A 23,909-nucleotide genomic window follows, 5' to 3' on the forward strand; every position below is an offset into this window, starting at 1 on the left:
ATTACAGGAATACAAGTGTCTACTTGGGATCGAACACATACAGATATCTTTCAGGGAACTGTCAGTGCTTTCCATGTTGCTGACGCTACTTTTATCACCGAAAAACCATAGGAACATGACTAGATATGGAAATTGATGTTCTTCCTGACAGGAGCTGGTCTTGTTCTTCTACAATGAGGAGGAGGTAGAGTTATGCTTCGGTCCATGTAGGGTTGAGAGAGAATAATTTGTTTTGAACTGGGGGAAATGTATAATGAAGGAATCTAGATGTGCCAGTATATTAATAAATGACTCTGAATACCTACGTGGAAGGCACAGGCAGTTGCTGTTATTCCCCTTCTACCAGCATGAATTATAGACAGCAGCAACAGATGTTGCCAATAAGCTTAAAAGGAGAAACTGAAGTGGTAGGAATACGAATGCAGTGTCATATGGGAAAAAAAAAAAAAAACCTGCAGGAGGAACACCTAAAAACACAGTGAGTTTCTTTCCACAGAAGCCAGCCATATGACAGCAGTGCCTACCTCCTGCTGCAGTTAAATAGGTGGGTGCAAATGCTGTAACGGTACAAAGATCACAGAATATCCCACAAAGCCATAGAAGGAAGGAAACCAGTAGCATTGCTTAATAGTCTGCTTAATTTACAGTCAAGTCGACTGCCAAGCAACTGAGCTATAACAAGTCCCATATTTAGGGGAAGAAATGTTTGTCTTCTGTCTGTCCCTGCTTGTAAATGGCAAATGGAGGGAGCAGATAATTCAAGTACAGCATGTTCCAGCCTGTGCCCGAGCCACTGAGCAGCCAGGGTTAATGACTGCAACAGTTGACGTGGGCGCCTTGCCAGAGGCCGAGTTTATCATCATCACTGTGACTGACTTCTACTCTCTACCGTTCAAAACAAAAGCAAAAACAAGAATACAACTAAACTAAAGAAAAGCAACCAAGGCCCCCACAGTTACTCAGGAATCTGAGAAACCCACAATACTTAATGTGACTCAATTTCTTCAGGACTGCATCAACTGCAATCCTTTATGACAAAGAGCTGCCTAAGCACATGGATCCAAAGCTGTTTGAGATGAGGCAGTCTCTGAAGCACTGACACACCACACAGAAAGAATACCCCCGGAGTATTAGTATTACCAACTCTAGAAGCCTCATTTAGGCAACTTACCTGAGCCTTAAATGTCCCCTTCACACCTTGCATTTTTCAGCCACCTACCATTAGAACTATCAATAGAAACGGCTTAGTAGTGCAATCAAATATATACAGTGTGCTCATTTGGGAGCCCATCTTAAATCACTTAAGAAGACTCAAAATCTAATATTTATTTCTTCTGATTACAAGCAGATACTGAAGACTCTTCCCCACAAGAACCATCTTCTGAGCACAGTGCTCAAACTTAATGAAAGATATGGTTAGGGAAAATGACAGGAAAGAGAATATTTGGAGACTTTGGATAGTTGCGTCCCCATCCCAATGCATGCTGCTGCTGGAGGACAACAGTGTAGCAACAAACTCAGACTGAGGTCCCACAGGTGAGCAGGGTTAAATGACTCCAGCCTGGGCCATGAAGATCTGTGATATTATTTCAAGGATGAATCTAGACAGTTGATCTCAGCACCCACAGTCCATAAGAGATGCCTTATTATCTGAATGCTCTGATAAATGTTTGTTACCTCAATAGTGACTTTTCAGAAAGCAACTAGTTTTTTTCAGAAGATAGGCTGTTTTCTACGGTTCAGCCCTCTGACACTGATGGTTTCCAGGATTCTGCCTACTGGCAACAAAATAAAATTTAAGGTATGATGAAAATCTGTAGTCTAAATATACAAACAGTACCTCAATTTTGACTGATTTCACTTTACTTGAGTGCCCAGATGAAATACAGAGGAATAAAAGGAGTGAGAAAGCATTGCTGATATGTTGTAATGGCTGATTGATCTAAAACCATCAACCATTTTAAAATTCATTATTTTTGCAATTCACTGTTTTACTCCAACTTAATTAGTGACAAAAACACAATCTGCCTTCCATCTGAAACGATACTGATAATCACAGTGGAATTCGACAATGAAAACTGCTCAATGTTATACCTTGTTAGGAATGAGAATATAGTACCTTTACTCAGGCAATGAATGCTTTTGAAGCCATTATTTTTACTTCCAAATTTACTAAATTTCGTATCTTTGACAAAGCTCATGTCATGTATATCCTAGCATTAAAAAAGCTAACAACAGAAACCTCCAAACCCAACATCTAACTTCCTCACTGTTATAGGGAAGATGCAATATAAAAGGTGAGGTTTACCTTTTCAATCACATAAGCATACACAAGCTCTCATTCTACTACTCAGCAACAGCCACAAACTCAGATACAGAGTAGAAAAGTAGGGATATAAATGACTACAACATAAATTTCTGTAATTGCTTCAAGCCTGTGCTGCTCTGCCCTGGAGTGCAAGAGCCGCTGGAGCTCCAATAGGCATTTGCTGCCAAGCAGCCCCTGCAGCTTGCTCAAAGATGTAATCAGCGACAGGAACTGGAAGAAACGCTGCTTTGTGCAGAGATAAATTTGGGTGAAACATGGGTGAAACAGTTCCTTACCTGTTAGAGATGACCTCTACGTGTCCACCCAAAGAACATCAAATCCTGCTGAGCAGAAAACAACACACCACCAGCAATAAATTAAAAACAAATAGATTCAAGGCAAAAAATATGAGAGGCTCCTCCAGACCAAATCACTGAAGGCCATGTCACAGATAACAATAGCTATCTTTTCTGTTTGTCTGTCTGCCTCCCTTCTCCAGTAGGGCAGGCTTGTTTAGCAGCTGACTTATTTCTAACCTTTTTAGGGATTCCATTTACAAAAATCTTTCAGTTTCAGAACTGATTTCTGTCCACTTCCAAAACACTCAATAAAGATCTGTAAATTGAGGATGAATGCAGAACTTTTAGCTACCAGTTCCTCTTCATGCCAAAGACCTCTCCATAGCAGACTGAGCTCTCTAAAACTGCTCTATTTACCAGAGACTGAAAAATGGCCTTGCAGATTTACTGATTTAATTCAGTGTATCTTTCTATGCTCAGGCAGCCCTATCTGGCATGCTGTATGAGCTGTAGCAGACAGCAGGACACTGAGCTTCTTGCAGCTAAGCAGACAGAGCATATCAACTTCCAGAAAAAAACAAAGCAGAACAAAACAAAAAAACACACCCTAAGCTTCCAGAGGCAATGTGAAACACTGACTGCCTGTCCAACCTTGGAAGTGATCATAAAATGCATGAAGCAGTGAAATGTTCAGTGACATTCAGAGAATCATAGAATGGTTTGGGTTGGAAAGGACCTTAGAGATCCCCCAGTTTCAAGTTCCCTTCCACAGGCAGAGACACCATGCACAAAACCATGTTGCCCCAGGGATGGGGTATCCCCAGCTTCTCTGGACAGCATGTGCCAAGGCCTCACCACCCTGGGGGTGAAGAACTTCTTCCTAATATCTAACCTAAACCACTCCTCATTTAGTTTAAAGCCATTATTCCTTGTTCCCAGCAAATTCCCTAATAAAGAGGTCCCCTCCATCTTTCCTGCAGGTGCCCTTTAGGTATTACTAGGCTGTAACGAGGTCTTCCCAGATCCTTCTCCTCTCCCAACTGATAGAACACTCTCCTAATTCTCTCAGTTTGTATTTGTAGGAGAGGTGCTCCAGCCCTCTGATCATCCTTGTGGCTTTCCTTTGAATCCACTCTAACAGCTCCATGTCCTTCTAAAGGCTGTGGGCCCCAGAGTCAAACTCAGCAAGCATCATCTTCAGAGTTGTGCAATTTGCTGGGAAAAATAGGGGAGAAAATGTAGGTAGCTCTGACAGTACGTTCCCAATATATATTCTGAAACACAAGATCTTCAGAGCAAAAGGGAAAGTACCCATCAGTAAAATCTCTGCGTGGCCAAACTGCTAATACTAAGTGGGTAAATAGGTTCGACTCAGAAATCTGAGTTCTGAACCAAAATGCCCATGAAGCAGCTGGAAACTGCAGAAGATCAAATCAAAAAGCAGAGACATTCAGCTATTTTCCCTTACTACAAGATGCTGACAGATCTATAGAGAGCAGTGAATTGAAAGGGATCTTACAGTAGACGCAGCTGAGAGGGGAGGCATTGCTAAGAAGTACATAAATGGATTTGCTGTACTCACTTGTTCATTAGAGAATGAGAAGGGGGAAAAAGGATGCAAATTAAATAGAAATGCCTCATATTGACAGGAGCTGAAAATAACACAGCAGCACATAGGGACTGGTACTCAGTTTTACTGCTAGCATCAATACTGGATGGCTATCAGGATTAGGAGCAAGTCAGGCTAATGCAAAGCAGCAGCAGGCAGTTTCTCCTTTCCCCTATTGCTATTCCATCGCAGTTCAGCTCCTTCCTGCTAACTACACCGTTTGCTCCCATCCCTCTATCAATTCATTTTAAAACGGCAGGCTGCACTGCTCTGTGCACAAGATTACAGATGGGGCTTGTGCCCGCTTTGTTACAGCACAGTATTGCAGAGGGAGCCATCTGGGAGGAAGAGCAAATGCTCGGCTTTCTAATTGGCGCTTTCAGTAAAATAGAGCACAGTCAGGATTGACAGACCTAGAGAAAACAACAAAAGCAGCCATCATGAAGTGAGCGAAGGAAAAAGGAGCCTGCCTACGCTCCAGGCTCTGAAAAGATCTGGAAATAAATAAGATTTGTGACAACCCCCTGCACACTGGATAGTCGTTGGTATCACTGATTCTTCACCCCAGTTCAAGAGACACTGCCTGATTTTCCCAGCTCAAGCAGGAGCAGGGGCACTGGCTTCATGGACATGATTAACTCTTGTTCGTACAGCAGGATAACAACATGTACTACAGCAAAACTATGATCATCTTCTCTTCTGGATATTAGAGTAAAAGGATACCAATGTCTTGATTGCAATTTCTAAAATTGCCTCATTTAACTAAAATCATTTCAGTAGCATTTCCAGATTCTCTTTTTCAGTTTTACAATTCAGAGATGTCTTCTGATTTCTTTATGGAAATTAACAAAGAGTGGGGAGGACTCCACCATCTAACCTATTCGTATCCATCTCTCCTACTGCTTCTCTTCATATCATAGAATCACAGAATGATTTGGTTTGGAAGGGGCCTTTAAGACTGTCTAGTTCCAACTCCCCTGCTATAGGCAGGGATACCTCCCACTAGACCAGGTTCCTCAAAGCTCCATCCAGCCTGGCCTTGAATGCTTCCAGAGATCTTTGGATGTGTTCCAGTGTCTCACTACTGTCACAGTAAAGAATTTCGTCCTAATATCTAGTCTAAATTTGTCCTCTTCCAGTTTAAAACCATTTCCCGTCATCCTTTCACTACATGCCCTTACAACAAATCCCTCCCTAGCTTTCCCCAGCTTTACTGGCAGGCCACTATAAGGCTCCCCCAGAGCCTTCTCTTCTCCAGGCTGAAGAGCCCCAGTTCCCTCAGCCTGACTCCACAGAGGAGATGATCCAGCCCTCTGATAATCCTCGAGGCCCTTCTCTGGCTCCTCTCCAACAGCTCCATGTCCTTCTAGTGTTTGGGGCTGAAGGCCAGGATGCAGTGCTCCAGGTGGGGTCTCACAAGAGCAGAGTAGAGGGGCAGAATCTCCTCCCTCTTCCTGCTGGTCACACTTCTCTTGATGCAACTCAGGATACAGTTGGCCCTTCTGCACACACTGCTGGCTGAAGCACACACTGCTGGCTCCTGCTGAGTCTTTAATCAACCAATACTTTCAAGCCTACTCCTCAGGGCTGCTCTCAAGCCATTCGCTGCTCAACCTTATCTGTGCTTGGGATTTCCCTGACACAGGTGCACAACCTTGCACTTGGACTTCATGGAGCTGATGAAGGCCCACCTCTCAAGGCTGTCCAGGTCTCTCTGGACAATATCCCTTCCCTCTAGCATGTGAACTGCACCTCTCAGCTTGGTACGTGCTGAGAGTGCACTCAATCCCACTGTCCATGTCATCTACAAAGATGTTAAACAGCACCAGCCTCAGGACTGACCCTTGAGGAACACCACTCGCCACTTGCCTCCACTTGGATGATACACTTGGACATTTACATATTTACATATAAAAAAAAATCACACATAATTTGAAAATTCCAGGATCTTCCATGTTATAAGACTTCCTTCTCTCCTCTAGCTCATCACACTTCCCAGATTTAGCTGCTCAAGAAATAAGTTGACCCAGCCTCCTCCTTCAAGATTCCAACTGTTCTTCAGTTTATTTCAACCTCCACAGATGAACCATCTAGCCAAAACCTGATTTTGCAACAGTTCACACAGTACACACCGTACTCTATTTCTGTTTCTGTAAAAATCTCCAAACCAGCTGAAGTTTAATTGCTAGATCCAAACTAGAATATAGCTAGCAGGGCACTTGGTGTAAAGACAAGCTTTTATACCATCACAGTGCTTTTATACAAGCTTTTATACACCACAATGGCTTAAACGCTGAACTATTGCAGATAATGACGTCATAAATTTAAGAAGGCTTTGCCCACCTCATGCTCTCATTGCTAATGCTCAGCCACTGTGGATCAATAAAACATACCCAGGCTTCCCTACAAGCCAGCATTCTAGGGAAGCATGGCCAAATTTATTGGCAGGGCAATTAAAAGCCAGTAGCCATTTTCTTGGTGTCTTCCAAAAATGTAACATCGGCTTTGCAGAAACATCACCAAAGGGCTGACAACAACATCAAAGAAAACAAAGTTACTCCTTTGTTATGTTTGGAAACTGCAGCTCCTCTTTGGCAGAGGAGAACTTCAAATCCCTTATCAAAGTTCATTCTCATGCACGTTAAGAAGCCTGAGGGAGGTGGCTGAGTCGCCATCCCTGGAGGCATACAAGGAACGTTTAATTGCTGTACACAGGGACACGGTTTGGTGGAGCTATAGTGCTGGTAGGTGGACAGTTGGACTGGGTGATCTTGGAGCTCTTTTCCAATCTTGCTTAATCTATGATTACGACAAACAAAATGATATTTCAGGTTTCTGAAAGCTACAAAAAGTATTATGATGGATATTAAAACAAAACCAAGAAATCACCTCATCACTTTTACACAAATATTACTTTAAAGCACTTTTTGACCTGTCTGAACTCATGTTTTTATGCAATGTATTTCACAGACATCCTATTTTCTAAGAAAGTTTACTGCAATTAACCTTAAACTTGCACGTTGTTAACTCAGGGTAGTCCTACTTGAGAATTTCTGTAGTTTGTTTTTGTTTTTGTTTTATGCCAGCTTAATTAACCTTGTTTTTTAAAAATCACAATTTTATTTAAACCTGAGACAGGACATTTACAGATAAACCTTCTAAGGGATCACCTACAATTTCTGAGAAGGGTACTCACAGAAAAGGCTAATCTCATCAATCATACTCAGCTCTTAAGAGCCCCGAATAAAAGGTTTTGACATCTATTTGGGATAAGTCTTTCACTGCTCCCTACCAAATTGACATGGGTTCCCAAAGAGAAGGGGAACAGCTACAAATGGACAATGCTGAGACTTGGCTGCAGTGACTCCTACCATATGCCAACTGCTGTTGGCTTAGTTTTGGACATCAGACCAGCAATAACTGATGTGAAATCAATTAAAGAGGGGCAATCAGATAAAAGTTCAGTTCCCTTGGGCTCAGGTATGAGGCCCCTGGAAAAAGCAACTTTGTAAAGAAAAAGGAAGCTAACTCTACTTTTGCTCATAGCTCCAATCTCCTTGCAAAAGAATGAAAGCAAATCTAATGCTGGAAAACTAGATATGGTACCAGGGTACTGAATTTCCAGTTCCTGGAGGGAAGAAGTGAGAGTACAGCTTCATGGCAGCAACATAGGCTATACAGAGAGATGGCTTTAGACTCTTCCTTCGCTTAGGAAAAAGCAGCCTTCTTAGCTTTGGTCACTCAGCCTGTTTTACAATGCTTTACAAGGCAGCTACAATTTTTACTCACAACAGCTTACAAAGTAATATATATGTATGCATATATATAAAGTACAAATATAAATAAAAACTTTCTGAACACCTCTGCCCACAGTTAGATTGTTCAGTGACATGTGAAGAAAAGCTGAAGCAGCTGAGTTGTACAGCTTGGAGCAGAGAAGGCTCCAGGGAGACCTCACTGCAGCCTTCCAGTACCTCAAGGGGGCTTATGAACAGTGAGTGAGATTGACATGGGCAGACAATGACAGGACGAGGGGGAGTGGTTTTAAATTAAAAGAGAGGAGATTTAGGTTAGATATTAGGAGGAAATTCTTTACTCAGAGGGCAGTGAGGCAGTGGCACAGCTGCCCGTGAAAGCTGTGGATGCCCCATCCCTGGAGGCACTCAAGGCCACGTTGAATGGAGCCCTGGGCAGCCTGAGCTGGTGAGTGGCAGCGCTGCTCATGGCATGGGGCTGGGGCTGGGTGGTCTTTAAGGTCCCTTTCAACTCAAGTCATTCTGTGAAAAAGCCACATCTTTCCTTCTAGTACAAATCAAATCAGAATTACAGTACAACTTGTCAGTGAACAGAAGGAGAATAGCTGAAAATGCAGATTTCTGAAATAATATTTTTCTGAAATAACTGAGAACGTGCATTTACTGTTAGACTGCAGACATGAGCTGCTGCAAGCCGTACCTTGCTGTGCAAGGACAGTGACTGCATTGACAGCCTAGATTACAGATGCACATCGCTTTGTTACCCCAGGGAGTGTGGATGTTTAAGGGAATACTACTGAGGATGGCAAGCCCCAACATGTGCCTTTTCTTTTTGCCCTTTTGCATGGTTCTGTGTGACTATTTATATGCACTTTATTTTATGCAAGAATTAACTGAACACTGCTAGAGACAAACAAGACAAAGCACAGCTAAATGCCAGACACGTAGCTCAAAACTCCTGCAGCACAGGGCACTGATTTTGAATCTACAGCTTCATTCATCGCTGAAATGCAGCCAAGACCCACAGAGACTGTAAGTCATTAGCATAAATGCAATGCCCCAAAACAGCCAACCTGATGTCTGTTCGCATCAGAATGGGTCACTGCAGGCTGTGATTCACAATGCCCACAGCAAGAACACCTTCTTTGGCATGCAGGTATATCCTAGCATAGCAATATGTATAAATACTTATGTACAACATAATACAGTATATAAATATGTATAGCCACTGAGATAGCTCCTGGGCAGGTAATTAAATCTCCTGATCATTGCAGCTATTGCACCCCCACAGGCAGGGCAACATGCACTTAGTCCCACTACAGCATGGCAAATGATATTAAAGATGATGCTACAGAATCACAGAATTATGTGAGTTGGAAGGGACCTCCTAAGATTACCTAGTCCAAATCCCTGCTACAGCAGGTTCCCTACAGCAGAGTGCACAGAAAAGCATCCAGGTGGATTCTCAATATCTTCAGAGAAAGAGACTCCAGAGCTTCTCTTCTGGGCAGCCTGTGCCAGTGCTCTGTCACCCACACAGCAAAAGAGTTCTTTCTAATGTTCAGATGGAACTCCCGTGTTCCAGTTTGCATCTGTTGCCCCTTGTGCTGTCACTATGCACCACTAAAAAGAGCCTGACCCCATCTACTTGATTCCTGCCCTTCAGATATGTTTGAGTTCCCCTCAGTATTCTCCAAGCTGGACAGTCCCAGGTCTCTCATACTTTCCTCATAAGGGAAGTTCTCCAGGCCCCTTATCATCTTTGTGGCCCTCTGCTGGATTCTAGTTCCCCATCTTTCATGAACTGAGGAGCCCAGAACTGGGCACAGTACTCCAGATGTGGCCCCATCACAGCATAATAGAGGGGAAGGATCACCTCCCTCAACCTGCTAACCGTGCTCTTTTTAATGCACACAGCACAAGGGCACACTGCTGGCTCACGGCCAACCTGTTGTCCTTCAGGACATCCAGATCCTTCTCTGCAGTGTTCCCATTCAGTAGCAGCTCCTTTCATCTCCTAAAACTGTACTGCTGCACGTGGTTATGTCTCCTCTGGTATAGAACTCTGCACTTGCCCTTGTTGAACCTCATTATTTTTCTCTCTGCCTAACTTCCCAGCCTCTCCAGGTCTCACTGAGTGGCAGCACAGCCTTCTGGCATGGCAGCCACTCCTCCCAGCCTTGTACTATCATCAAATTTGCTGAGGATGCATGCTATCCTATCCCTTCACACCTATGTCTTATCTTACACGCTTGAGGATTCCTTCATCCTGGTGCTGTCTCCTTGTACTGTCATTACATTCTAGCTGAGGCCCGAGGCCTCAGAATGAACTCACTGGTAAGTCAGGAGTACGCTCCCACTTTTACGGTCACAGAAACCACATTTCTGCTCTGTTAATAAGGACACTATATTCCCCTATTTCCCTCATATAATCTGAATGCATGAAGTCTCTCAGTGTATGGGAGGTTTCCTGAGGGAACTTCCACTCCTGAATGAGAGCCCTGCAGCTCAGATCTTGCTGCTTTTTATCTGGCTGCTTATTTCCACCACTTGGAGCTTTTTTCCATCCATCTGCAGAGGCAGACTGATTATCACGCTCTGTTCATAATAATAACAGCTTATCTGCAGTTATCACTGTGGACCACGCAAGCAGAGAATAACCAGGCTGATACATGCTGTTGAGCTACAGGAACACTTCCTCCAGCTTAGTTAACCCTCTCACAGACTTTGCCTTCCAGCAGCTGCCTATGAAATTTCCAGGCCATTTTAGATGAAATGTTCGGTTTCTTTCTAGATGACAAAGCACCATATAGGATCTTCACACAAGTTTCTTTACCAGATAATTCTGCATTTCTGATGTAGTGTATTCCCTCTGATTATTTAAATTGAAGCATGAAAGCATTTTATCAGCAGATGGATAATTTGAGTTGGGTTATTGCATCTACAATATCTACAATAATGCATCTACATGCTGCAAACACAGCAGCATGGTTTGCTACCACTGAGAAGTCTGGGATGCCTTGCTAGAGCCTGCAATGAAGGCAGCGGCCAGGAGAAAAGGTTAGTGAGGACATCAGCTTCCACATTCAGCTCTTGTGAATGATAAATACACCTTTTTAGCATGTTTCAGTATTGCGAATAATAACACTTACTTGTATTTTAATTTATGACCAGTGATTCATACACTTCAGGTTCTGCTTGGGATGCTGCTGTCTGCTTATGGTAGTTTTCCCTGATCTTGCAGCAGTGCTCTTACAGGTGGAGTCAGCTGCCATTTTCTGTGCTCCACAGAGCTGCAATGTACGTGTCATAATTCACTTTCCAGTTATGATCTCAAAATAAGGTCCCTTGCTATTTTTTAAAATGCAGAGAACATACAAAGCAAAAAATATGCAATCTCTTTTTTCTACTACCATCATCCAGGAACTTTAAAGCATGCGAGTGAGTACATTTTCTTTTTGCTGCACTTTCATAAGTACAACTCATCAACATCAAGAACACAACCTCTTAAAATTCCTTGATGCACCACAAGATGGGTTCTTCCACAGTCAGGTGAGTGCAGCAGGAAAGGCACACTCACAGCAGCTTTCCAAGATTCAGTTCTAGCAGCAACATGGAAGCCAGCATTTGCTGGTGTGATGACAGACATGAAATCACATTCTCACTGTATGTGCAAAATCATTGGGCTAATGAGTAGCATGCTAAAGATGAGAGGCAAAAGGAGATGGACAATCTTTATATTGTCATCTTCAAAACCTCCCAGAGCATCTTAGGCTACAGACCTTCTGAGTACAAATTACATTCTTTCAGAGCTCATTCACATCACCCTCATCCCTTCCCTGCCTGGTCAATTCTTTAGAAAAGCTATTTAAGAACTATACAAATGTGGAAAGTCCCCACTACAGCTACATATTTCTCATAAAAGCTTGCCAGTTTTGTACATTTTCATTCTGAGCTCCTGCTTCTGGCTCAACCACTGTCTGTCTGAGGGCCACTTCCACATCCTTCACTTCTCTGCACCGAGGAAAGACCTTCTCAGCCACCATATTTCTTGAAGGAAGTCATACACAAGAGACTTTAATTTTGCATCACTGCCCAAGAGTCTCACAAGAATTTCCCTTCTGATTTCCATGTACTGTTTGAAATACTCGTTTTAACTCAAGATGCCAATTCAAAATGAAATCCACAAACAGCTTTAGGAACTCCTAAAGTAGTTTCCATACAATGCTGAAAGCAGTGGCAAATTTCTTGGCCTAGGCAGAATGTAGGTCCACACAGAATCCTGGTTTCTGAGCATTATAATTTGATCTCTTAGCATAGGCTTCTCGTTGGCCAAACATAATACAGCCAGCCAATTTTCCACTGAGTTACACTGGATGTTTTCTGGATGTTTTTCTCTGTAGTTTTACATCTTTATTCCCTATTACAGATGTCCTATCCTTTATAACAGTGAACATAATGGCATTTCTAAGCCTCTTTCAGTCCTTGCTGTAGATAGCTACCTTCATATGCAAGGGTCTAAATACTGGTGTTTTAACAGTGTTTTAACAAACAGGAAAGATATATGTTGATCCTGAAACTTGGAATACTCCATCTCCATGAATTTACAGTGCTCTTTTCTTCACTGCACTCCCATAGACCTTCCCTGGTGCTTCAGTGATCAGCAGGCGATTCTAGCTCAGATGGAAACAAAAGGCTTAGACTGTTCTGCAGATAAGTTTTTAGAGTGGCACTGACATTAGTTACCCCCAGAAATCACCTCAAACCCCAGTGCTTCTACCCTGGCTCATAGCAGTCCCCACTGCACGTACTGCACTTCCTATCTGGGTCACGTGGTCCAAAGGGACTCTAATAGCCTTTCAACTGTCCTTGGGCTTAAAGATTTATCCTTATTTCTGGTTCTGTAAATCAAACTGGTCACAGCTGAAGCTCATTTTGATCTCCCATCATTTTGCAAACATGCGGATGGATTGAGATGGTATAATATCTATATAATACATCCATGGAGATGGATGTAACCTGGAGATCAGTCCTGCTCAGAAGGAGGTGCTGGTCCCTCCAACAAAAATTATTCTGTGATTTCTATATTTAATCTAAAAGAACTCTTATCACTTTTAGCCAGTCATGGGCCTCACTGCTGACCACAGCTTAGGATTTTAGCTACGGCAAGGATCAACCGTAATGAGACAGTATGGGGGGAAGAAAGATGGTACTCCATTCACTGCCTGCACTTTCAGATCTCCTGCCAGTTCCAGAAACTCACCTATGGACACAACTGCAGCAGAGGTTAGAATCACACTCAGCACCTTCTATCAGATATTAGCGAACTCAAAACTGATGAGTTTTGACACAAAAGCTGATTCAGGGCTACAAGAACCAGAAGGTCTCAGATTGTCAAATGAGTGTGTCAAATCTAGCCTCCAACATGTCTCCATTCACCCCACCAACTCACACTTAAACTTCTCAAACAGCTGCATGCTTGAAAACAGCTCAACACAGTGAATTCGCACTGGCACTGTTGGAGGAGAAAGCTGAATTGAGCTTCCAGCCCTCCTTAGCGAACACACAGCCAAGTGCTTCGAGACAGCACCTTGGGCAGCTAATGAAGTAACACAGCAATGGAGTTTACATAAACTACAGACCTTCTCTTATCTCAGGACCATTATTTTTTAAAAAGCCTTTATTAAAAGAAAATAGTGACAATTCACTAAGTATTTAAAATCCCTTGTAAAGCAGAAGGGGAGACTGCGTTTCCCTCCAAATATCTTGAACTCTCACTGTCGAATTTGTCAAGTTTATTACAACTTTTACAATCTCAATCCCTTTCATAATCCAGGTTTACTCTGGTATTTGAAGCTGCTGTAGCTAAGCCATTCTCTTTGACCTGATTCTGCAGCGTTTCCACAGCCCTGACTGATGGGAGATCAAGACAAGCTCCCCTGGCTGGGGAGCAGCCAGAATCTCAACAATCAAATCTTTTTGTTTGAATTGATAAATTTCTGTAGCCTCTCTTCTACATAAAATTGCCTAAGAAACCAGTGCAACATCCCTGTGAACTTACTGCTGTGTTGCTGGCAATTCAGGATGGCAATGGGCTATTTGTGTTTAAAAACAGAGCCTTTTGGTGACCTGCTGGTTTGGTGGAGCCCACCCTCCCCAGGGCCACTGCCCCAGCAGAGTTTCAACAGCTCCATGGTCCCACCTTCCTTTGGACCACTGCACATCTGACCTCCCAACAAAGCAGCCTGAGGAGCTAACATGGTCACAGCTGACTAGCTGAAGCAGTGGTTGATTCTGGCTGGTTCTCCTGAGGACTGGGATGGTGAAAGGAAGCAGGTACTCTGGCCCAGGACAGCAGCACCCACACCCATCACACTGTACAACTCTGGAGCAGGGTCCCAGGCACTCTATCGCTAATGAACTGAAGACTTCAGCTTCGTTCTAGTACTTGGGCATCCACTTCACAGAGTGCCTCTTTTAAGGTAGAAGAAATTGTTCTCAATAACCAGCACTACGGTTTCTCACTTCTCCATTCCTAACTGCTGCTCTTATGCAGTTTTACAAGACTCTCCTCATGCTATAAAATCAATTATCTTGGTGCAACCTTTTCCATTTAATGCATTCTGGCTAGGAGTTTGGAAAAAAAAAATATAGCCCAGGAACAATAACACTGAAGCAGAATAACACAGAGCAGCAAAGATTATAAGTGGGCAGGGCATCCCTTTCCACACAGAATGGATGAGGTTGGTGGCCCAACACCTGCTCCAACAGGGACGCCCAGAACAGGTTGCCCAGAACAGGTTGCCCAGAACCATGACCAGGAGGCTTTAAACATCTCCAAGGGGATTGCGCAGCCTCTGGGCAACCTGTGCCAGTGATCCACCACCTGCAGCACCACACCAAAGTGCTTCTTCCAGGTGTTCAGAGGGAACCAGGCTGTGCCTGCTGCCTCCTGCCCTGGCACGGGGCATCACTGACAAGAGTCTGGCTCGCACAGAACCAGCTCTCTCAGCTTCATCACTGGAGATGCTCCAAGTCCCTTCCTCATCTTAGTGGCCATTCCATGGATTCTTTCCAGTATGTCCACTCCAGCCTTCAGCTGCCCATTTCCCCAAGGACAGCAGCCCCACACACCAGCCTCCCTCTTCGTAAGCTGTATGAGCTCCGAACCACAGCCTGCCCCATTCCTTTACATCGCACCGAGAGCTCCAGCTGAGCCACATCACCCCAGCCTCTCCCAGCTGCTGTGCCTGACACCGTGCTGCGTGGAAGAGGTCAGGACAAAAGCACCAAGGATGAACGATTTCCAGCACACGTGTTCCCCGTGGGGATGACAAAGAGGGCACGTGACTGATGGAAAGCACTGAGCATGGCCGCACGGGAGCTGCTGCGCTGCAGCCCAGCTCCCTGCAGACAGCTCTGCGTTGCCCTTTCCCAGCTCGCAGCGTGCCGCAGGGCTGGCATCTGCTAGCACAGTGCATCTCAGCTCCCCGCCACACCACCGTGCCCCATGTTTGTCTTTCCCAGCACCCAGGCAGTGATAAGCACGGCTGCGCTTTCACACTGCCCTTCTCGTGCTGTCAGAAGGAAAAAGCTAAAGCAGAACTGTGGAGTGTTTGACATTTGAAGTATCTGTGTCACTGGGAGACAGAATTCCTAATCAATTCCTAAATACTATATGTAAGTGAGCAGGATGAACAAACTGCAATCTGCTCGTTTTATGCTCTTTGAACAGCTGTGGAAACAGCTCCTGTAGGATTTTAAAGGAACAGAGAAAGCTGAATTTTATGAATTCATTTTAGCACCGTGAAAGTCTGCCTGGTGGACCCAGCACCATTCTGGCAGGACTGAAATATTAAGAACCAGATGGCTGCACTGATCATCCGGCAACGGGAACATGAAGGCAGGAGCAGAGGGGAGGCTAAAAAACCCTCAGTTTGACTCCACTTTGACCAGAAGAATTCCCATTCAATTTCCTTTCTCTGAACCCACCGGTTCCTGGACCAAGCAGCAGTGGTCAGGGCACTGTCAGTAGCACAGAGCCCCTCCAGTGCCAGGTCCCGGCTCTGTGCCCCAGCCGAGTACAGAGGTACATTTGGACAAGGGCAGGGCACAGCGTGGGTCAGATCTTCTGCAACTGCTTGCACTGCACTGTACCTGAGGTGAATGAACACTGATGGACCACCCCCAGGAAGCTGACAGTGACTGTACAAGCTCCCATCACCTAAATCTATATACATGGGAGCCATGGAAACAGGCAGTTAGCACGCTGGTGGCTGCATCCAGATGTGTCAGGCAAACCATTTAATGGTGCACGTCATAAAACAAGAGAGCAGCATGGAAATGAACACCCAGTACTCTTGACTTCCCAAGTTTGCAGCATGTGCTGCCTGCAGGAGGGCAGGTGCAGGACTGACTGTACTTCACCGCACACTCATATGCAGTGTGCACAGGCACACACCTCCCCATACACATAGCCTGTGTTCTATCAATACAGCCACAACATCAACAGGCGCAGCCACAGCAGTGGGCATTTCTGCTCGCGCTCCATCTACCAAGAGCTTCAAGCATGTTTAGTGCAACCCATGAAAAACCATTCTAAAGCAGATAGGAACTAGGCACAGGTTTTTCTGCCCGACCGTGGCCAGGCACAGCATGGCAGAGGGAGCAGCCGCCCATCCCCAGCCCAGCCTCACACCAGGAGTGGGTCCCCAGGGCTCCCCACGCTCTCACGGCTGCCTGGCAGCAGCTGAGCTGCAGAGCAGCCCCAGCCCAGCAGTGTGGGGATGCAGCACCACCGCCTGCAGGGAGATGCTCTGCTTCATGCCAGGGTCGGTTTGCAATGCACAGTGTTATTTGGGCATGAAGTACAGTGCCGCATCTTTCAGCCTGCGGATAATCACAGATAAGACAGGTCCCCCCCACTGCTGCACCAGCACCACTTCCACCCAAACCCTGGGCTGCATCCATGGCCAGCTTTGCAGGGAGCCGACTGCTCCCACTGAAGAAAAGCTCCTTGTTTTCCAAGGCATGTGTCTGTGTTGCTGATACATGGCAAGCTCAGCTACGATTTTCCAGCACAGAGATCAGGAAAAAAAGACAACAAAAAAACAAATAAGCGAAGCCATTCTTTTGGATTTTTCACCCATTTAGCCATTTAGAACCACTTCTAGTATTTAGCATTCCACTCAACTGATTTAATTCTGGATTCTCCAGACACAGGAAGGATCCCAAGACAGCCTCCCTGCTCCCAGAAACAGAACCAAAGCCAACGAGACCATCTTTTCTGTCAGATTAAGCCATCCCTCCCATCTTCAGCCCATCTCACGCTGCTGCAATCTCAACCCCTCAATGTACCATCCATGCAGCGGGTTCACCGGAGCGCTCACAACCAAGGACCATCAGATGAGCTTATCAATTAGGACGAGCTTATCAATTAGCACTTTCAAGGAGGCTGCCTTCCCCCCTCGGTGCTCTGGCAGCCCCCAGCCGGGATGCAGCCACACGGAGGGGATGCCACCCTCCTGCATCCCCGTCCCTTTGTAAGCAGGCTGGCACCGCGGCGCACAGCAAACAATACCACCGGCCCTGAGCAAACAGAAAGAGGATGCAAGCAGGATGCGTTTACTTACATGACGATTCAGTGCCAAACATGGCTGGCCCCAGATGCTGCTATTTTAAAAAGGAGAGAAGAAAGAGTGGAAGACAGAGGGAGTGTATGAGAGCAGGGATGAGACCGCTACACAGCAGGGGTCATGAAGGCAGACAATGCAGTCCGAGCTATCCAAGCTGCCAGACCCTCCTCTCCTCTCTCCTCCTCTCCCCTCCTCTGCTCCACGCTGCAGATAGCTCTACGTGCCCCCAGAGCGAAGGTCCTTCTTCAGGCAGCCGAAGGCAGGAGCCTCTGTGTTAAATCCAAGAGATAAGGGAAGGCCGGCGTCGCTCCCGCGAGAGCGGCGGGCAGAGATAGGTAGCGGACACCAGATACTGCAATCCCCAGCCCTGCGCTCGGTAAGACAATAGCATAGCTCATGCATGCACTGGATGACGTCAGGACACTGCAAAGACTGACTGCTGCTAACCAGAGGCTCGGAGGGGGCTCGGATGGAGCGAAGCAATTCAGATGGGGATTCCTTTGTCACCAAATACAAAAGACAAAGAAGCAGACGCCTATCTGCTTCCTCGATGATCAGCCCCCCGACCTGCGCCTTTAACTCTAACTGAAATATCTGCTATCAATTCACACTTCTCTGCTCAGCTGCATGAGATGCAAAGTGCTTCTTTGCAAACACATCATGCAGAGCAAATTCCGGGGACAAATGTCCAAGTAAATGCCATTTATGGCATTTTCAATACACAATAATCACAAATTGCCATTGCTAATGCTCTTCATTATCTTTCCTTCAAAGAGAAATGAAAACCCTGAGCCAATCTGCACTTCAAAAACCCTCTTCACGTGGCACTAGCCAGCTATCTCATCTACTTAAACCTATTGTCAAAACACAGTGTAGCAGTGCTCTAACCATAGTGAATAAATTACATTAAAAGAAGAAAAAAACCCAAATCACACTGCTATCAGTGATAAAAAAGCATCCTAGCAACCAAAGAACTATTTTACTTTTTTCTTTATTCCTTTAAGCCATTCAGATTTTGTGTTTCTTAGCCTCTGCAAGTGTCTTTTTTTGGTATATTTTTTGAATATTGAGCATATTTTTTCTGATATTCAGTAATTTCAAAATGTTAAACTGTAGAAACAAAGGCTTCAGCTGACTCCTTCCAGTCCCACTGCAGACAAAAGGCACTTCCATGCCTTGCACTGGCAGGAGCAGCAAAGCAGTAAGCTGATGTGCAGAAGCTTGCAGATACCAGGGGTCGTCTCTCAGCACGGGAGTCCAGATGGGGCACAATGAGGAGTTCTTAATGAGTCTCACTGAGCAAGTACACGCAGCTACAACCATGGCAAAGACAGAAAAGTGCTGCAGTGGCCAACATGAAATAGGAAATAGATGCAAGTCCATTAAGCAAAGCACTTAAAGAAAGGCTACCCCTGTTTCTGATCTTTTGCAGTTTACTCATTACCAAATGCTCCCACCGCTCTGTTTGCCAGGGGTTTTTGTGCTCTCTGCAGAATGCACCATGTCACTGTGGTAAGCAGGCAGGGAGAATGGGTAACAGCTAACCCTGGAGGCACCTTCCATTGGAACATCTCAACACATTCAAGTCGCCGGGGAACTGCTAGTCATCGGCAGACACTGCTGCCCTAAGAGCACACTGGAAAACAATGCACAGGTCAGAACCACAGGAGCTCACTGGCACCTCTCTGCTCTCAAGGAAGGCCAGTGTGGGCCCAGTGCCCAGTAACGGCTGTGTGCTCCTCCCTACAGCCCTGGGCCATAAGCGGTGCAAGGAAGGAGAACAAGAAGCTCTACCAAGCCCCATCTCCTTGCTGTATTTGTACAAAGGGTCGGGGGCAAGGTGCTCTGAGCTCTTCTCATGGTTACCTCTGCTGGCACAGACTGCTCCTTGGCTGTTTCTCCACTCAGCTCCTCAAACAGCCTCTGTGTGTGCAGCACACACCCCAAGAACACTTAGTCCTACCAGGCTTCTGGAAGCACTTAACTGGAACAGAGCGATGGGAGAGGCTATACCCTGGGGTGAGACATCATCTCATAACACTGTGCAACGGGCAACTCTCCATCTCCCCACTGAGAGATGGACACCTGAGCATGGTGACTCAGATCAACCCTCAGGCAATGACTAACCAGATGTCTTCAATCTGTTCTTAAACACCTGAAGTAATGACCTGGCACTTGAAGTAATGACCTGGCTGCTGAATCGCAATTAACATTTCCAGACATAGTGTGGGTGCTCAGCACCATTAAGGCATGTCCAAATTATTCCTGCTCACAAAGCTATCCGTGGCACAGGACCATCGTTTGGCTATTCCCAGAACTGAAGCAGTTATTTTGACTACTTAGGGCCAGTAACACCTCCTTTAACTGCAACAGCTTGACAAAAAGCTGTGGTGTGTGGAGGAAGCAAGCCTTCTGGCTCAGCTTTCAAGTAACCAAGGTAAGCTCACAAAGCCAACATGTCTATTACGTGCCATGCCTAAGGCTCCCAGCGTCTTTAAACACCAAACACTGGAACAAAACCCCTAGTGTTAATGTACAATGGCTTACGGATAATTTTAGTTCTGATGAGCAAATCTGACCTTCCCACAGCATTGTGTCCAAAGAAGGTGCAAAACCTAAGGGCTGGCCAGTGACAGCCATGCAGGTGTCAGGGAGCCAGGCCCACTGCCAGGTTCTCACTGCATACGTGGCTGAAAGGCCCAAACCACCCTGACAGCACCTGGGTAAGATATTCATCATACTCCGGTTCACTAGCATTACTTTTGCTAGGTCAGTGCTTTAGATTGTGGAGGAAGCAATGCTTGACAGACCTGCACCAAAATTCTTTATCAACTCTACCGAGAGCACTTACGAAATAGGTTTAATTTTACTACCTCCTGCTTTATATAATGACAGCCATACAGTTAGATTAGTTGACTAGTAGAATTTAAAATTTCTATTTCCCATCCTGATTTTGCTGTTGGTTTATTCTGCAAAGAAGGGTTAACAATTTTCACCTCTTCCTATGAGAAAGTCTATCTATCCTACACAGCTGTTCAGATGATGTAAACTAGCATGCAGAGAATGTCAAAGGAAATGTGCAAGAATTATCATTGTTATGATCTTCTCACAATATGCACAAGACATTGTTCAAGCATTTGATTCATTTACAATATAACTTCCATACATTTCTCCGCGAGCTAGCTATATTTAAAGCAGCAAATATATATTCGAAGTTCTCTGCTGTACATTCATATTTTCCAGAGAAAGGGATGTGCTTCTCAGTTACTAGCACATTTTGAACAGATATTCCTTATTTCTCAATTTACATTACAGAGAATGAAAGTATCTATTTTGTTAATACGAGAGTCTAAACATTAAACAATAGCTTGACTTTTAATAAAGAAGATGAAAAATTAAATGTCAATTTTATATGGACATAAATTTCGGCTTCAGAATCACTTCTCTTAAGAAGAGTGGAGGCAGGGAAGTGCAAGCTACTAACAGAGGTAGACTCATATGTGCTTTACTCTGATCCATTACAATAGAAACCTTTGCTCTCTCTTGTTGCTAGAGAAACATTTCTTCTTGAGCTTAATTCCATTTTCCATGGGAGAAACCTCAGGAAAGGAGGAGGAATCCACTGCATCTCTGCATGGGAGATTCCCACCCACCTCCATAACTTTCACTGGCCTCAAAGATGAGCAAGGTTTGTCAGTTAAACTCTGCCTTACTTTCCAGCTACCGTGCACTGTCAGTTTTTTTAGGATGTTACAAAATTTAAGGCATTACGCAATTAATCTGTACGTCCAGCAACCACTGAACTTATTTCGCCTCTATGAAAGTCAGCTCTCTCCTAAATTTACAGGCATCACCTGCAGCTTCTGCAGGTTTTGCTGCCTCCAGCAGCAGCTGACAGCAATTATCGATCTGTGTGACACCAACTGTAGCGACCTCACATCAGCAGCTCAGTTCTACCGTGCTGCTCTCTTTTCCTTCTTAAATGGACAGAGGAAGAAAATACAATGAAAAAAAACCCTGTAGGTTGAGATCAGGACAGGGAAATCACTTACCAATAACCAATACAGGCAAAACAGACTCAGTATGGAAAGATGAATGTGATTTATGGCCCACTGATAACAAAACAGACCAGTCAGAACTAACACCAATCTAAAAACGCCTTCTCCCATCTATCCTCTTCTACCACCTCCCCCAGAGTGGGCTGCAGTCAGTCCATAGCACCTCATGTTTGCCCATTTCTGTCCTTCCTCAGCTGATCCAGTATGGCCTTCCTATAGGTCCCAGGACCGCTCCGATGCAGCTCCACACCATGGAGCTCACCCTGCAGGCAGCTCCACACAGGTCCCCATCTGTGGGGGTATCCAGGGCCATACCTCCTCCAAGCTGCATGCACTGCCACACCACCCAGGGGACAGCCTGCTCCTCCGTGGGCCCCTCTTGGGCTGCATGGAGCTGCTGGAGCACCTCCTGCCCCCCTCCTGCCCTAAACTTAGTGCCACAGGGCAGCTGTTCTCTGGTTTCTCCCCCCTCTCTCCCAGCTGTGCAGCTGTTGTTCTCTGGCAGCGGCTGGGCCCTGTCGGAGCAGCTGGAGCTGCTCTGCTCTGCTCTGCTCTGGCATGGGGCAATGCACTGCTACCAACACCTTGCCATGTAAGCCTGATACACCAACAAAATACTGCAAGGGTGTTTTCCAGGCTATGGAGAATAACGGACAACAGTGAGAGCACACATCACTGAGCTGCAGGTGACTTCAGAGTTTCTATGGCCTTATTTTGCTCAACTTTTCTGGCACTTCATTAGCTGCAGTAAACATATCTGGTGAATAATTCACGAGCATACTGGGGAGGATCTTCATTACCGGTACAATTTCACTGTGAAGAAACATCTGATATTCGTCATTTTAGGAAACAGAGGAACTCTCCCAGTGCCCAGGCCAGCAACTGAGAGCAGAGGTGCCTGGTTCCCAAGAGGCAAGACCACACCAGGAGCCGACTGCCCAGAAAGCTGGGCCAGCAGCACGGTGGAAAATATTCCTGGATATCTGAGCCATTCCCTCAGTTCCCTTATTTCACTGGCACAGAGAGGAAGGAGTGAGCTGGCAGAGAAAGAAATGCCAAGGTCTCTAAACTGATTAACATACAAAGCAGAATTTAGACCAGAACGGCTTCCTGACTACAGGACTGTTTTTATTATTTTTTGCTCTTGCGCTGGTTTTTCAGATATTTCTGTATAGTCCGTATCGTGTTTATGCAACCCCATTTCACATAATTCTTTTTCTGCAGCAATTTTAGCCAACTAATGCCTCAAAGACTAAGTTTTTGGAGCATGCACACACACAAATGACAAGAAGAAGTGAAGAATACATATTTCATTTTTCCACCAAAAATGTTCTTACGTCTGTGTTGGTCATAATCTGAGATAGAAAGTCCAACTGATAGATTTCATTTTTGAAAAGAGATATGAAATGAGCCATAATAGAGCACTGTCAGATCATTGTAGTATTTTTCAACTTTAATTCTAAAAAAAAAACCTTAGCTTCAGCGCTGCTCTTTACATGATCATTGCAATCTGTTTTTTATGGGAAGAGCTCAGCAATCAGCAGAGAAGCTCCCTGTGCTCTGCATCCCCCAGGACACTCTTCCGGAACACTCCTAATGGACACAAAGCTCTGGCAGTTAAGAAATGGCAGTGCTCTGCACACAGAGAGCTTTATGTAAAGAATACTGCAAATGAGAGAGAAGAAAAAAAAGAAAGGATTAGCCCAGCGCAGGCATTTAATGCTAGGGTAAGGCTGAAGCTGTGGGTGCCTGACAGGCATCTCTTCACATGGCTCATTGTTTGCTCCTCATTAGCATCACTATCTTAAGGAAATCTCAAATCTTAGGCCCCTATCTTCTGCAGGTGATAAAGCCTTGAGACCCTAGGCAATAAAATCTAATTTTCCTCCAGTAGCCCCTGGACTATACTTGAATAGCTGGGGTCCACTGAAGAGAACAAGAGAGTAGAAAGGTACTCCTATTCCCTAACAGCAAATGATACAGGTTCAGTCTGCCATTTTCTACAACCACTTCCCTTCCTGTAATCAGTGCGAGACTGGAAAATTATGCGGTATTATCTAATAAATGGCAGAATATATCTCATCTTCTGTGCAATACTGTCAAAAGATCAGGATGATGACTCACCTCTTTTTTATTTCAGTTTTGTTGGTTTTGTTTTCAGTTTGGTCGGTTTTGTTTTAAACACAGAACAATACCCAAAAATATGTAGACAGTTACCAACACAGTGGGACTACCTGCTCACTGT

The 23,909-nt window shown here is 45.0% G+C and overlaps 1 protein-coding gene across 7 annotated transcripts in view; it reads right to left on the reverse strand.

The window, feature by feature from the left end:
- The window catches only part of ST7 (suppression of tumorigenicity 7), a 133,808-nt gene that overhangs the window by 76,331 nt on the left and 33,568 nt on the right, over positions 1-23,909 (reverse strand). Inside the window, exon 1 of one of the 7 annotated variants that reach the window (XM_042872483.1) lies at positions 17,604-17,910. The exons of 5 other annotated variants lie outside the window; for them this stretch is intronic. In XM_042872483.1, the coding sequence (XP_042728417.1) occupies positions 17,604-17,625 (22 nt within the window). In that variant the 5' untranslated portion in view covers positions 17,626-17,910. Of the gene's footprint in view, positions 1-2,604; positions 2,705-17,603; positions 17,911-23,909 lie in introns of those variants that run through there. One more of the 7 variants, XM_042872487.1, reaches the window with a different exon arrangement.

The sequence above is a fragment of the Lagopus leucura genome, unplaced genomic scaffold (genome assembly GCF_019238085.1).
Source record: "Lagopus leucura isolate 7727_CA_CO unplaced genomic scaffold, USGS_WTPT01 Super-Scaffold_100008, whole genome shotgun sequence".
Taxonomy (NCBI): Eukaryota; Metazoa; Chordata; class Aves; order Galliformes; family Phasianidae; genus Lagopus; species Lagopus leucura.